At 39.8% G+C, this 12,760-nt stretch overlaps 1 protein-coding gene across 1 annotated transcript in view; it reads left to right on the top strand.

Moving 5' to 3' along the window:
* The window catches only part of LOC128306689 (uncharacterized PE-PGRS family protein PE_PGRS54), a 37,882-nt gene extending 33,826 nt beyond the window's left edge, over positions 1 to 4,056 (top strand). Inside the window, exons 5-6 of the mRNA XM_053044276.1 lie at positions 738 to 935; positions 1,067 to 4,056. Coding sequence (XP_052900236.1) covers positions 738 to 935; positions 1,067 to 2,247 — 1,379 coding nt within the window. The 3' untranslated portion in view covers positions 2,248 to 4,056. The remainder of the gene's footprint in view (positions 1 to 737; positions 936 to 1,066) is intronic.
* The last annotated feature ends 8,704 nt before the right edge of the window (positions 4,057 to 12,760 follow it).

Genomic DNA, 12,760 nt, shown 5'->3' with positions numbered 1-12,760 from the left:
CACTACCCTGACTACCCTGAAAATCTCTTACGCAAGTTTTATTGGCGTTTCAGATCAACTCGGATCGGACGTTACGCTTTTCCTTGGATTTCCAGGGTTAGTTCCTTTGATGGACCTTTGCTTTCACTGCAACAATTCCTGAAGTAAAGGCGCTCGAAATTGTTCGGGTCGCACAAGTAGCCTTCGTTTTTGTGAATAAGTCAGAACAAATACCTACATGAAGAACTCCGTTCAACTCGATTGCAATCCTAATTACTTGAAGATACCAAGTTAAGATTTGCATAACAAGTGAAATTTATTAATAATTTTTCATGCTTATATACTAACATTGTGTCCTGAGATTTGTTAAAGTGAATGAGATGAAAGATAAAAGAGAGAATCATTTTTCCTTATTGATACATTATCTTACATCGACGGTTCTACGCTTCCGTTGGATGTTACTCGATATGTTAAAAAAAACTATATGTTCAGAGTCGCTCTTTTGAGAGTCGCTTGCTGATTTGAATGACTTCTCGCTAAAGATTCGTATGAATGGCTCGTCTCAAAAGATTCATTAGTCACGTCACTTATTCTATCCTAATATACAGAAATCAAGCTATCAACAGTAAAGTGCACTAAGCCTGTAAGCATCGATTTTAAGTTCAACGATTTTGAACTATAACTTATCATGTTTAGATGTACTTTGTGTAATAAATTGCGAACATTAACTAGCGTTACCAATCCCATTTTACTCGCAGATATGACCCAGTTCGGACTCAGCTCCACTAACTCACACTGGAGTTACAGTTCAACTGGCCCGTACTCGCCGTATCTAACCTCCTGTACAACACCAACCGCATCTCAGTTTAACAATCCAGCACTCGGTTTCACTTGCAGCTCGGGTGAACAAAATGGTGGCCAGGAGTTCTCTGCTGCGGCACGTGACTGCGTTACAAGTAAGTGCTGATAAACAAAAACAATTCAAAGCAAAAATGTTCGCCTCGTTGCCATACAATAGAACACCACCGGTAGCATCGGTAGTTAATATATAATCGAATGTAATCCTTGTACTGAACCCTTCCCGCAGTGCTTCCGGACTCAACGGCGGCCGACCTAGACCAGCACCTGAGTAGCCTGGTGGGAGCGACTCAACAAGCCACAAGCCACATGGTGCAAACTAACATAATTTCGGGCGGAGGCGTGACTAGCAATTCGGGAAATGGTGGTGGCAATGGCCCCGGCAGTAACGGCAATGGCTTAACCCCACAAATCCCAACCCACATTTCTAACGGGCTGATAGTGCCACGGTATGCGCAGACTGCCGGTGCCAACAACCACGCCGATGCGTACGGACTTACCAGCAGCCAAAGTGAACCGCGCAGCCTAAGCGACTCCTCTCAGGCCGAGTCACCGGTGCAGGACGATCTGCTCTCCTCCAACACACCCAACCTCGGCAGCAGCGGCCCCAGCTCTACCACGGGTGGCGGAAGCGGTGGCGTGGGCGGTGGTGGTGGTGGAGGAGGAGGCGGTGGAGGCGGCGGTGGGGGTACTGGAGGGAACGGTCATCATCAGAACTTTTCCAGCATCGTAATGAACCAGAGTAATGGCGGTTCTAATGCGTCTACGACATCAAACTATGTCGGCTCGAACGGCTCTGGCAGTTGCAACGGCTCACCGCTTTACCCCGTCCTTCCCGCCAGCCTGCTCTACTCGCAGCTGTACACGGCAGCAAATCAATCCGTGGGAGGATTTGGTCATTCGGTAAACCACCATCACCATCACATCCAGTCCCCACACGGAGCAGCAGCGGCAGCAGCGGCAGTCGCGGTCGCAACAGGTGGCAGTCCGGGGCAGAACAGTGCGTCGGCGGCTGCCGCGACGGCTGCTGCGGCTGCAATGCACGCCGGCGAACTGCAGAGCGTGATGGATCATCTAACAGCCGGCACGAACCAGGCGGCTGCAGTGGCGGCGGCGGCCGTCTCTCACCGGCATCACCACCATCACCATCATCATCATCAGACGGGTGCAAACTTAATCGGCGGTCACGGCCATGGCAGCCAGGGCGGAGGAGGAGGCGGAAACGCCCATCCCGATTTGTCACTCATTGGCAATTGCGGGGCAATGGCGCGCGGAGCACTGGACGAGACGGGCCATCGTGTGCTAGGTGGAGGTGGCGTAGGCGGTGGACGCCTTGGCGGTCCACCGGGCGGCTCCGGACAGGTGGGACAAGCGGCCGACAATGGTAATTCCGTTTGGCGGCCGTACTGAAACCGAACTATCTCAGCGGTGTCCATGACAGTCACCTCCATGGCATCCAGCTCGTTTCCACCACCGCTCTCCTTCACGTCGTTTTCTTCCATGTCCTCTTCCTCGTGCTCCTCCGCCTCCACCGGTACTTATGGTTGACGGAAACCAGATCAAACGGAAAGGAATCCCCAATTACTAGAAAAAAAACAAAACAGACGTTGAAGGTGAAATATGGGCACGGAGAAAATCTTACCGTCCGTGACTGCGATTCTGCTGGGAGTAATAGGAAACATGGTATTACCGCAATCGGAAAAGAAACAATGACCTACTAGGTGTATAAATTAAAAATGTCCGGTTTTTGTTTTCAAATATGAAAACACATGAGTTTCCTAACTAACTACAACGTATTCTTATTCGAACAAGTGTCTGTACGGATTTCATAAAATTCATCAACTAAATTGTTAAGGGTTCTATTGAATCTATTTGCTGGACCATAGCAAGTGCATAGCCATTGAATCAAAGTCAATTGAATCAAGGACTTATCAAGACCTAGTAAGGCTCATAAGGCTTATTGCAGAGTGTATTGCGGAGTGTTCCTAGCGAAGGCTATTTCTTGTTTTTTTATTTATTTCACGGGTTTAGTACTCATTCCTTATTATTCACAAAGTCATTTCGGTAATTCCGAAATCCGACGAACAAATTTCCTTGGATCCATCGAAGAAGCATACTTCAAATGATTCAGCAATGCTACGTCTGCATTTAGCTCAATTTATATGTCACTACTTTTCCGAGCTTCTGGATCATTTCAAAAGCCTTTCCGAGATCTAGGATCATTACCAAGCGGAAACAAATTGTCACTAAATATACTTTTAACGCTTATGCCAAATTTAGTAAAAAATATTGACTTCCGTACCTAAATTACGACTCTTGAACTGCAAGAAACCGATATCAAATGTTGATTTCTTTAGAAATGTCCGCTTTCTTTTAATGTATATCCAATGCAGCCCTGCTAGAAGCACTTTAAACATAACCGGATAACTTAAATTTATACAACTGGTATAAGTCAAATTGTTAAATTTATATTTAACACGCTTTTTGTATATACACACTACATGCTATACTACCCCGATTGATTCTGCACCTGTTGCATCGGAAACAAAAAAAAAGCCAGCAGATCTATACTAGCATATAAAGAAGAATATCTGTAATTATAAGAAAGGCACGATCTTCGCGAAACGAATTACATTGTCTATTGCAGTGAGGCAGTCAAACACCATCTTCAGGTGTAGAATGTAACGGAGGCTAGTAAAATGCAGTTATAATTATTATATGTCCAAAGGTGGTAAACGTAGTAAAGTACATTAGCATGATTCATATTTGTGGCGAGATTGTAAAATAAGCAGAACAGAACAGGTAGATGTTGGCTGATTATTAGGAGATCCGACAAAGTTGATGGCAATATTATTACTTGCTGCTAGAAGTATTACCGTAAGGTAAAACAAAGTTGAAAGACAAATATTGCGAGCCGCCTCCTTCAAAATTAAAATGCAGTATCATCTATGCAGGCCAGGTTAATTGCTACAGCAGCAAAACGCGAGTTCCGAACATTAACTTTACCTACCAAACATTGTAGAGAAATGAATCGCGTTTCTCCCCAAAATAGGAGTGTAGATTCATTGGCAAACAAAATTAGTAACGAATGTGTTTGCTCCTTAAGCGATGATTGTATTTAATACTGCTCAGCTCAAGATAAAGGCTAATGCAAACCAGTAAACAGAACCCATAATAGAACTCGCGTAATGAATCGGTGCTTTCATTTGCCCAGTAGAAAGTCGATTTCTAATATTAAAATAATGTTTCCAATATAGATGGTTTAACAATAAAAGTTAAAAAATGAATAAAAAAAAAGAAAACAAGCACACACAAAATCATATAAACTGAGAAACTCTTTTAATCTATTCGCTTTATCGTAGGTTCGTCTCATTTCCAACCAAAATCTTTTACCGTGGAGCGGAACAACTGTCGGACCTAGAGAGTTTTAACGTGAGACTTTTTCATGTTTGCCTGGGGTGTTCGTGAGAAACATGCCAACCGTGTATCGACACGGTTTTCGTCTTTTCTTTTACTCCTTCTCTAGCTTATATCCACACTGAGAACTCGCCGAATACGGGTATTTATGTTAGTTTTGCCATAAGCTCAGTAATCATCTGTATGTAATTGTGTTATTCAAATTTTCAAATGGCTTGGCGCCGTTCTTGTTGCTACTGTTTATTCGCTTGTCAGGAGAATTCATTTACATAGTTCATTTTACAGTGCTCGGTATCGATTATCCAAAGTTTCTAGTCCAGTTCTGTTGAAACAAGTTGAAACATTTTATGAATCGTTTCCTAACTATTACTGCAATCTATTTGATGAAACTATTCTCTGTATAATTTTCTACAAATGCATTTTCAGTACAGTAAGTTATACTAGATCATCATTAAATCTAAAAACAGTGATCATTCTACTTCTAAACCATAGAAGAAATAATATTTGTACCTTAAAATGTGCATATATTTGTAATATACCAATGACTGTAAATAACACAGGTAGGATAGTCCATCCATTTCGTTCCATTTATTAAACAATTATCTTCTTGACCCGTTCACAGTTTACCACGTCGTGCTGACATGTTCATGCCACCAATACTATTCCAAATATCTCGGTTCAGGGCTGCTCTCCTCCACCTCTGGCTGCACCTAATCTCCGCCATACTCCTCTTCGATTCGTGTCGAACGGGTCGCTGGCGAGCATCTTCCTGATAGAGCATGGCTACCTCATCACGTGCCCCAGTCAGAGCATCCATTCGGCTTTCGCCACCGTCGTAATGTCTGCTCCGTCAAACAGCGCAATACTAGCCACACGACCTGCTCACAAATATCGCCGAAGATGTTCGTAGCATCCGCCGCTCAAAAATGGCGAGAGCGTTGGCGTCCTCCGCCCGTATCATCCACGACTCATGTCCATAAAGGACTACCGGTCAAAACAAGGTATGATATGACACGACAGGTCTGAGGAAAAATCCCTTCCGAACCAAATTCCAAAACCAAAACCAATTTCCTCCCCGTAGCAAGAACTAACTATCTTTCTACGTGGTAAAAATAAGTCAATACGGCCTGACCATTCTTAATAGGCACCATTTTCTATCACATAGCGCTTTCTGATATCGTTGCGTAGGTTAGTTGCATACCAGGGAAGCAAAACTCCTCTACAACCTCAAGATCTTCACCGTCAACTGATACTCTACTCTGATGCCCAGGCGAGCCCTACCACGGTCAGAACTTCTGGCAAGCAAGTACTTTTTATTCGTCGATCAACGCGACCTGCGAATGCGATCAATCCTTAAAGCTTCACGTTGCAGTCAAGATATCCACCAAAGATATCCGATGATGTCGATATGATTGACGAAGCCAAGAAATTAAGCCCGTGCTTTTCGTGACGCCTTCCAGTATTAATTAGCAGACATAATAGTCCGTCCCCCGACCTCGGTGAGATTCGAACGATTCAGACTGCATGTTCGAGACTCTCACACTACATTACACTCCATCCACTGTGGTCCTTAACAGACGCACTAGCTTCCGAGAAATCCGTACATGGTTGCATGGTGTTCCTTAGCTCTATCCGATCTATGGCATCATAGGCCGCCTTGATGTCAATGAACAAGTGGTGCGTAAGGATCTGATGCTCTTGGCATTTCTGGAGGATCTGCCATAGAATAAAGAATTGATCGGTGATCGATTTGCCTCCTACAAACCCAGCCTGGCAGCTTCCGACGAAATCTGTAGTAAGGGGCACATGTCTACAGAAGAGTATTGTAGGCGGCATTTAGAACTGTGATGGTTCGAAAGTGGCATAATCCATTCTGTCTCCCTTTTTGTACACTGGGTATATGACACCCAGCTTCCACTTCTTCGGTAGTACCTCCTATTCCCAAATCCTTAAAATCAGTCGTTCAGATGTTGAATTTTATTATTCTTATTTATTGATTACAGGGTTAAGATGGTATAAGATGGTAGAATAACCCAGGCGCCTATCACCACAAGCGCAGCACATCACATTTCATCGTCCTTAGAAGACACCACAACCCCAGCAAGCATAGTTCAATTCAAGCACATATTAACACAATTGGAGCGCAGCTTACCGCAACACCTGTAAGAGGGTAGAAGTGAAGTACGATCCGAAGAGTAAAAACGTATCCTGCGATGGATTTTCATGGTCTTTTTCATCCTTTTTAAAAAATGACAGTTTACAGATAGTCAAAGGAATTCTACGAACGGCAGCCCTACAAATTTTGACGTGCAATGAAAAATGATAAATTACGGAATGTTTGTTAGTTATTTGGTTAGAAGGAATGAAAAATAAGCTAATTCCTCTTAGTTCAGCGTAATTTAAATGCAACATTTTTTCTGACCCTTAAATCACGGTTATATTTTAACTCTTCAATAGAAAGTATATACGATATGGCTAAGGAAATTCGCTATTCGAAGCGTTCGGTCCCGAACATTAGCGAAACGCGGGCGGCTACTGTACTGCAACAACAATGACTTCACTTCCATAACTGGATAATCAGTTCTGCGTACGGGGGATTGGTCCGTATGGGATTTTGTTTCGGTCCTGTCATGTGGATCCGGCGCCGTTACCAAATATTCGAACGGGTCGCTCCATTTGCGAGTTATAAAACTTTGCCTAGTCTGCTGTCATCTGTAACAAGGTTAAGCTAATCTAGTTCTTGAGCTTGTTGGTATGCGGATCTTTGCCACGTCAGAACCTGTACTTCTACTTACTGGTACTTCATTAATTACGTTAATTTAAAACCAATGTGTGAAACCAAGAAATGCAAGGGGTAGAAAGAGAAATATTATTCATTACTTAATTGTGACATTTATTCAATTATTTATTTTTCTTGTCGTTCATATTTACAGATAGGCTTATTCCTATTGAGGCACTGAAAACACCAAGGTCTGTTAACAGCCAAGTCTATTTTGTAGTTGAAAATGTTGAGTTGCTCGTCTCAGTGTTCAACAAGGAGTTTAGAATATCACTAATCTATGTTGCTTCTGGGAAATTCGCGGCAATGAGAAGACAGATTCACTGGCCAAAACAAGCCTCAGAGAAGGCGTATTTTTGCAATCGATCCATCTCCTACCTACGATCTCCCAGAGTTCTTACGAACCCCACAGCAACTTTTCCTGTCTCGTTGCATGTGGGAGGCGGATGAACTCGGACGATTCCTGTTCTCGGTCTCTTCGCAAGTATCCCTGTGGCCTTGGTTTGGTGGGCTCCCATGTAGATCGTGCGTTAGTTTATGCTATAAAAAAGAGATTTAAAAAATCAACTGTGATAGAAATGTTCAATTCCAAAAATTAATTTCATGAAAATGAAGCGTACCACGCAAATGTCTGCTCCGGATTATCTACAGTATTCAATAAGTTCTAATAAACATTTGCATCGTCAAGTATACGTCTTTATTTTTGTCATATGTTCTTATTCTGTTCTGATTTTGTTGTCAATTTTAATTACACATACCGTTTAATTATGCTTCTCAAACTAAATTTTCGTTTAAAACTTAAAAAGCTGAAGTTAGTTCTTTAACTGCTGCCCTGCTTTTAAATTATATCGATGCTCCCGATCTGCCCTGCGTATCCTCATTTAAAAATCACTTAATTCTGTACCCTTGCTGGTCGAATAATCCTTGGTTACGTGCTATGGGTCTGCTTAATTCATGGTGTCACTTCTTTGATTTCCACCTCACTCTGCCGTTTTATCGTAATATTCTACGACCTACTCTGTAACTGCCTCCCCTTTTTCCTTTATCTTATATATCTGCGTAAGGTTAGGATAATTTATACTTAAAAGACTCTAATTATAATTATAATTTTGCGTAAGTTTTTCGTACCTTATCTCTAGTTTATTTTTTTTAGTTATGAGAACCGTTTGTATAGGACTGACATATAAACGCACAAAATAAATAATAATGATTACCCCAGGTAATTGCTGGGCTAATTGCAAATAACAACGAAGAAAATCAAAATTAATCGCAGTATGGTTGTTTTCAACCACTGAAAATAAAATATCTTGCATGTAGATTGTAACCTCATGAAATACCTTATTGAAATACAAAAATTATCTCTGGTGTGTTTTATGTTAATTTTTCTTTGTGGAACAGGTTATTTACATTGTTTTATTCTAATTTTGTACTTTTAATTGATACATATAGCCTTAGTAGTCCCGAATTGCTCATTACAGATTTGTACTCCTTGCTGCAGATTTCGTTGCCGTTTATTCGCCAGGACTTAGCGGGGACACCACCGAACAAATCTCCTGTAGGTGGATATTTTTGTAATTTTCAAAGCATTCTGTGATGTAAAATATTACTGTAAATATTATGTAAAGATATGGTATTATTACGTTTTTCTTCAATAACTTGATCCCCAAGTTGCAACATTTGTTAGTCTTAAATCTCAAAGCTTTTGAAATGAACTTGGTAAAACGACATCTATTGTGAACGGAGAATGAATGGTTCAAAAGCAGATGCTGTCAGTTATTTAGGAAAGCTTTAGCATGGACTCACAGCACTCTCAAAACCCCAATTACCAAATTGCACTATTTTTTACGTTTACTACATGTATTTACATGAGAGATGGGAATAACAACTCGTTTTGGTAAGTTGACTCTGAGTGAATGAGTCGTTATAACAAGTCAACTCGTTTAACGACTCACTTAAGAGTCGAAATTGGTATAACACAAGCCTTTCACAAACGTTTTCTAAAGCGGTCTTCCATGTTATTCATTCATTACTAGCTTTTACGCATTAACTAATACTTTGTAATTACTGGGATAAAACTGATAATTTTCAAAACGTTTTCAAAAAGTAAATATGTCGTCACATGTGAAGATTATAACTCTGTTGTAGAATCTAAATAAATCTAAATTAATGAAAAATCCTCATGTAATTGGTTTGCTGAATCCCAGGTTAAACCTTCGATTTTATTTGGAACGGACGACATAACGATGACAACAATTTGAAAATCTACCATTTATGATTCCTTTGGTTATTATTTTCCACACGAAGAACACTTCAAATATTTCACACAAAAGCATCCAAAAATAAATAAAAACATTCATCTCCTGGCCTTTGTTCAAAAATGATATTTAAATCACCACGAAAAGTGACACGCGCTGTTTGTTTCGAAACTGTATTTGTACATTTTTATTTCAACTCGCTCATTTTCGTTTCAACTCGCTCATTTACTCTTTTCGTAAACGGCTCGCCGTTACGACTAGTTCACACTCATAAGTGAGTCAAACGTGTTGTTATCGTTCGTTTCAACTCGCTCACACACTCATGCCAATGGCAAAACGCGGCCACTGATAAACGATCATGAGTGAGTAGAATAAAAAAAAATTGTTAAAACCTAATGTGACGAGTGAGTGCAACTCGCTCATTAGTACGTTTCAACTCACTCACTCACTCTTGTTCATGTTATCTATCTCTAGTTTACATAGATTACATAATTTTATAACATAATAAAACTAAGAATAATTAATACTAATTTAAAATTAATATTTCACTCAAAACTATTGTTACGCCCTGTTGAATACGCTTCCTATATTTTTTAAAATGTATTTTACAGTACAAGTAGTTATATTTACTGAGCACATTGATGTAATTGTAATTGATGCAAGTGTAATTGCCATCATCATGGGGAAATAATAATACATTGATATGTCACAGAGGACGTACTAATCTTAACTATACTGTTCCAAATTTGCCTTTCCGAATATGACATAATACATTGGTATAATTTGCATCAAATAAATTATTTATATCATAGCATGATGGGATCCAAATATATACTTTCCTCCTTTGCATAAAAGTGTATTTTGCAAGTAAAATGAAATCAACTTATGTGTGAACTACAATATAAACATATAAAGGATCTATTAATTCGACGGACTTCTCACAATATCAACAGCTGTTACTAATAAAAACAAATTGCGAACAATCGGTGAACCTGGAATACTTTACCGAGTATTTACTTTACAACGGACATCAGCTTGTTCCTATAATCAACGTTGGGGTAATCGAAGACCTTACCATAGATAAAAGGACACTCGATGCTCTTGGGGTGAGAGAGAACTTGCATATTTCCTACTGAAAACCAACTACCGAAATCAGTGCTGATCGTCTTTGGGTTGATGCGTTTAATTTAGTTTATATTCAAACTGATGACGGCTTACGTAAGTTGTACTTAACTGCTATGTATAAGATATTTATTGCTTCTGAGGTCTCACATCATTAATATTCGCCTAGCTACAATTTGTACTATTTGCAGCAGCATAAACACCTGTAATTCCTATTATTCAATGCTCAAGTATGTTATGAAGGTTTAGACCTATACGGAGTGTTCTGATGGTATGATTATTATCTCGTTGCACAGTTGTGAATTGTTATATAAGGATATCAGTAGCTGTTGTTGTATTTAATTTTATTTATTGATTTATTTTTATGTATAATGTTTTTATTTAATTATTGATTAATTAGTTCATGGTATATTTATTGATGTATTTATTTATATATTTACTTGTTTATTTATTTATTTGGTTTTGTTATATTTGACCTATTTTGACTCGTCCTGAAATCTTATGCAAATCTTATCTTATCTTATCTTATCTGATCTTATTCATACATGATGTTTATGATGTTAATTGTTTCCCAATTGGGCAGGCTAAATAGAAATCACGCAGGGTTTCTACTGCCCGCGGAATATATGAATATATTTTTATTTTAATTTTTTTCACCAATACATTTCTTTTTCGTGGCAGTGTGGTATGCTCGAGATAGGTGGTGGGTGGAACATATCGGTATCGATTCCAATCCTTGGGTGCAACGGCTTAAAAATTTTTTGAATACAAGGAGGGAGAAAATAAAAATTGTGTTAAATTCAAAACATGCTTTAGACCACTTTAAAACTACTATAAATAAATTAAGAATCTATTTTGAGCAAATCGTTTTTTTAAGACTTCCTATTTCAGGCCGTGGATCCTGGACAGAACAGCGCGGTTCCCGGCAGGATCACCAGATTGTCAATTTTGGGTACTTTGTTGTCTTTTAAAACCAAATATTTTTTTGGTCATAGATTTCCAACATAAAAAACTCAACACGTGTAATTCTACCCAAAGCCCGCTTATACTTGCACCTACCGACATTCCTGTTCCTACTGGTCCTATGATTACGATTATTACTAATTTTATTCAACGTTTGTTTTATTACTATTTAACCTACTTCGACTCCGACCCGAACGCGCTACACCTGTTGCACTTACTAAACCTCCTTGTACCTACGGGGTGACCCGAACCTACTTGAGTCGCTTTCGAATGGCTCCGAATGACCCGAACCTACTTGAGTCGGCTTCGAATGGCGAATAGATTTGATGCGTGTAAGTTGTGGCTACAAAGAAGCAAGGTTGATCGCTGCATATCCACCAGAACGACTTGCCACAGTCTGGCCGAAGCAGAAAACATAGAAGGAGAAAGACGACTCAACATCAATCACGATCCAGACCCACGCAAGAAAAAAGATCAGAACATTACGCAGCTACACACGGCTGAGTACAGCCGGAATAAAGTAACCTTTGACTGTTTGGAGAAGAAAATGTCTCCAAACTAAATCATAGATTAAGCTATCATTCGTTATAAGCCAAGTGGCATGATCGTTCCTTCTGAATAAAAAAAATATAAATATGTTGTTTACGATGTGGGAAAAAATACGTAAACAAATTTCATTAAAAAAAACAACTACAAGAGTGAAAACGATTAGCTAAAAAATGACCGTGCGTAAATGCATGCTGTTAATGACACATACATCTTACATTCACACACATACACATACATCATACATTCTCTCGAGGTATGTCTTTTTTTAAAAATGGTATCGGATATACTAGCTTTGTAGTATTTGACTAGAACAGGAGAAGAACCTTGAAATGTTCGCGTCACTAATCACATTTTAACTATTTTTTATTCACGTAAGACATTTATCCAAAAATTAATTTTGGTACCACAAAATCAGAATAATGTTATTTTTTAAATATACCGCAAAGGTCGTCATCATGGATACATAACTTAAAATTAAATTAAATTAAAACGCAGAGACCAATAAACTCACCGATTCTTCACAATAAACAAACTTCATGAAGCCCTATCGTCTGTTGTTAACCATAATCCCTTTTCTTCTCTTATCCAGGGCTATAATCACTCCCGGCCTTGGCCTGCTGCAGGAGTGTCCTCCGAACCGCTCAAAACACCGTCGTCTGTCAATCCAATGTTCCGGCGTTTCTAGCATCGAGGACCCTCAAATGAGACGAAGCGAAAAGCATAGCGAGAAGGGGTCCCTCAACTGCCTCGCTTTGAACAGGTCGACGGGGGGACCGGAGGATCCCCGATCGTCTTTGTAGCTATTCCTTCATTGTCCTTCCGCACATACAGGATACAA

Source organism: Anopheles moucheti, chromosome X, assembly GCF_943734755.1.
Source record: "Anopheles moucheti chromosome X, idAnoMoucSN_F20_07, whole genome shotgun sequence".
NCBI classification, from domain to species: domain Eukaryota; kingdom Metazoa; phylum Arthropoda; class Insecta; order Diptera; family Culicidae; genus Anopheles; species Anopheles moucheti.
This window is presented reverse-complemented; position numbering and strand designations above follow the sequence as displayed.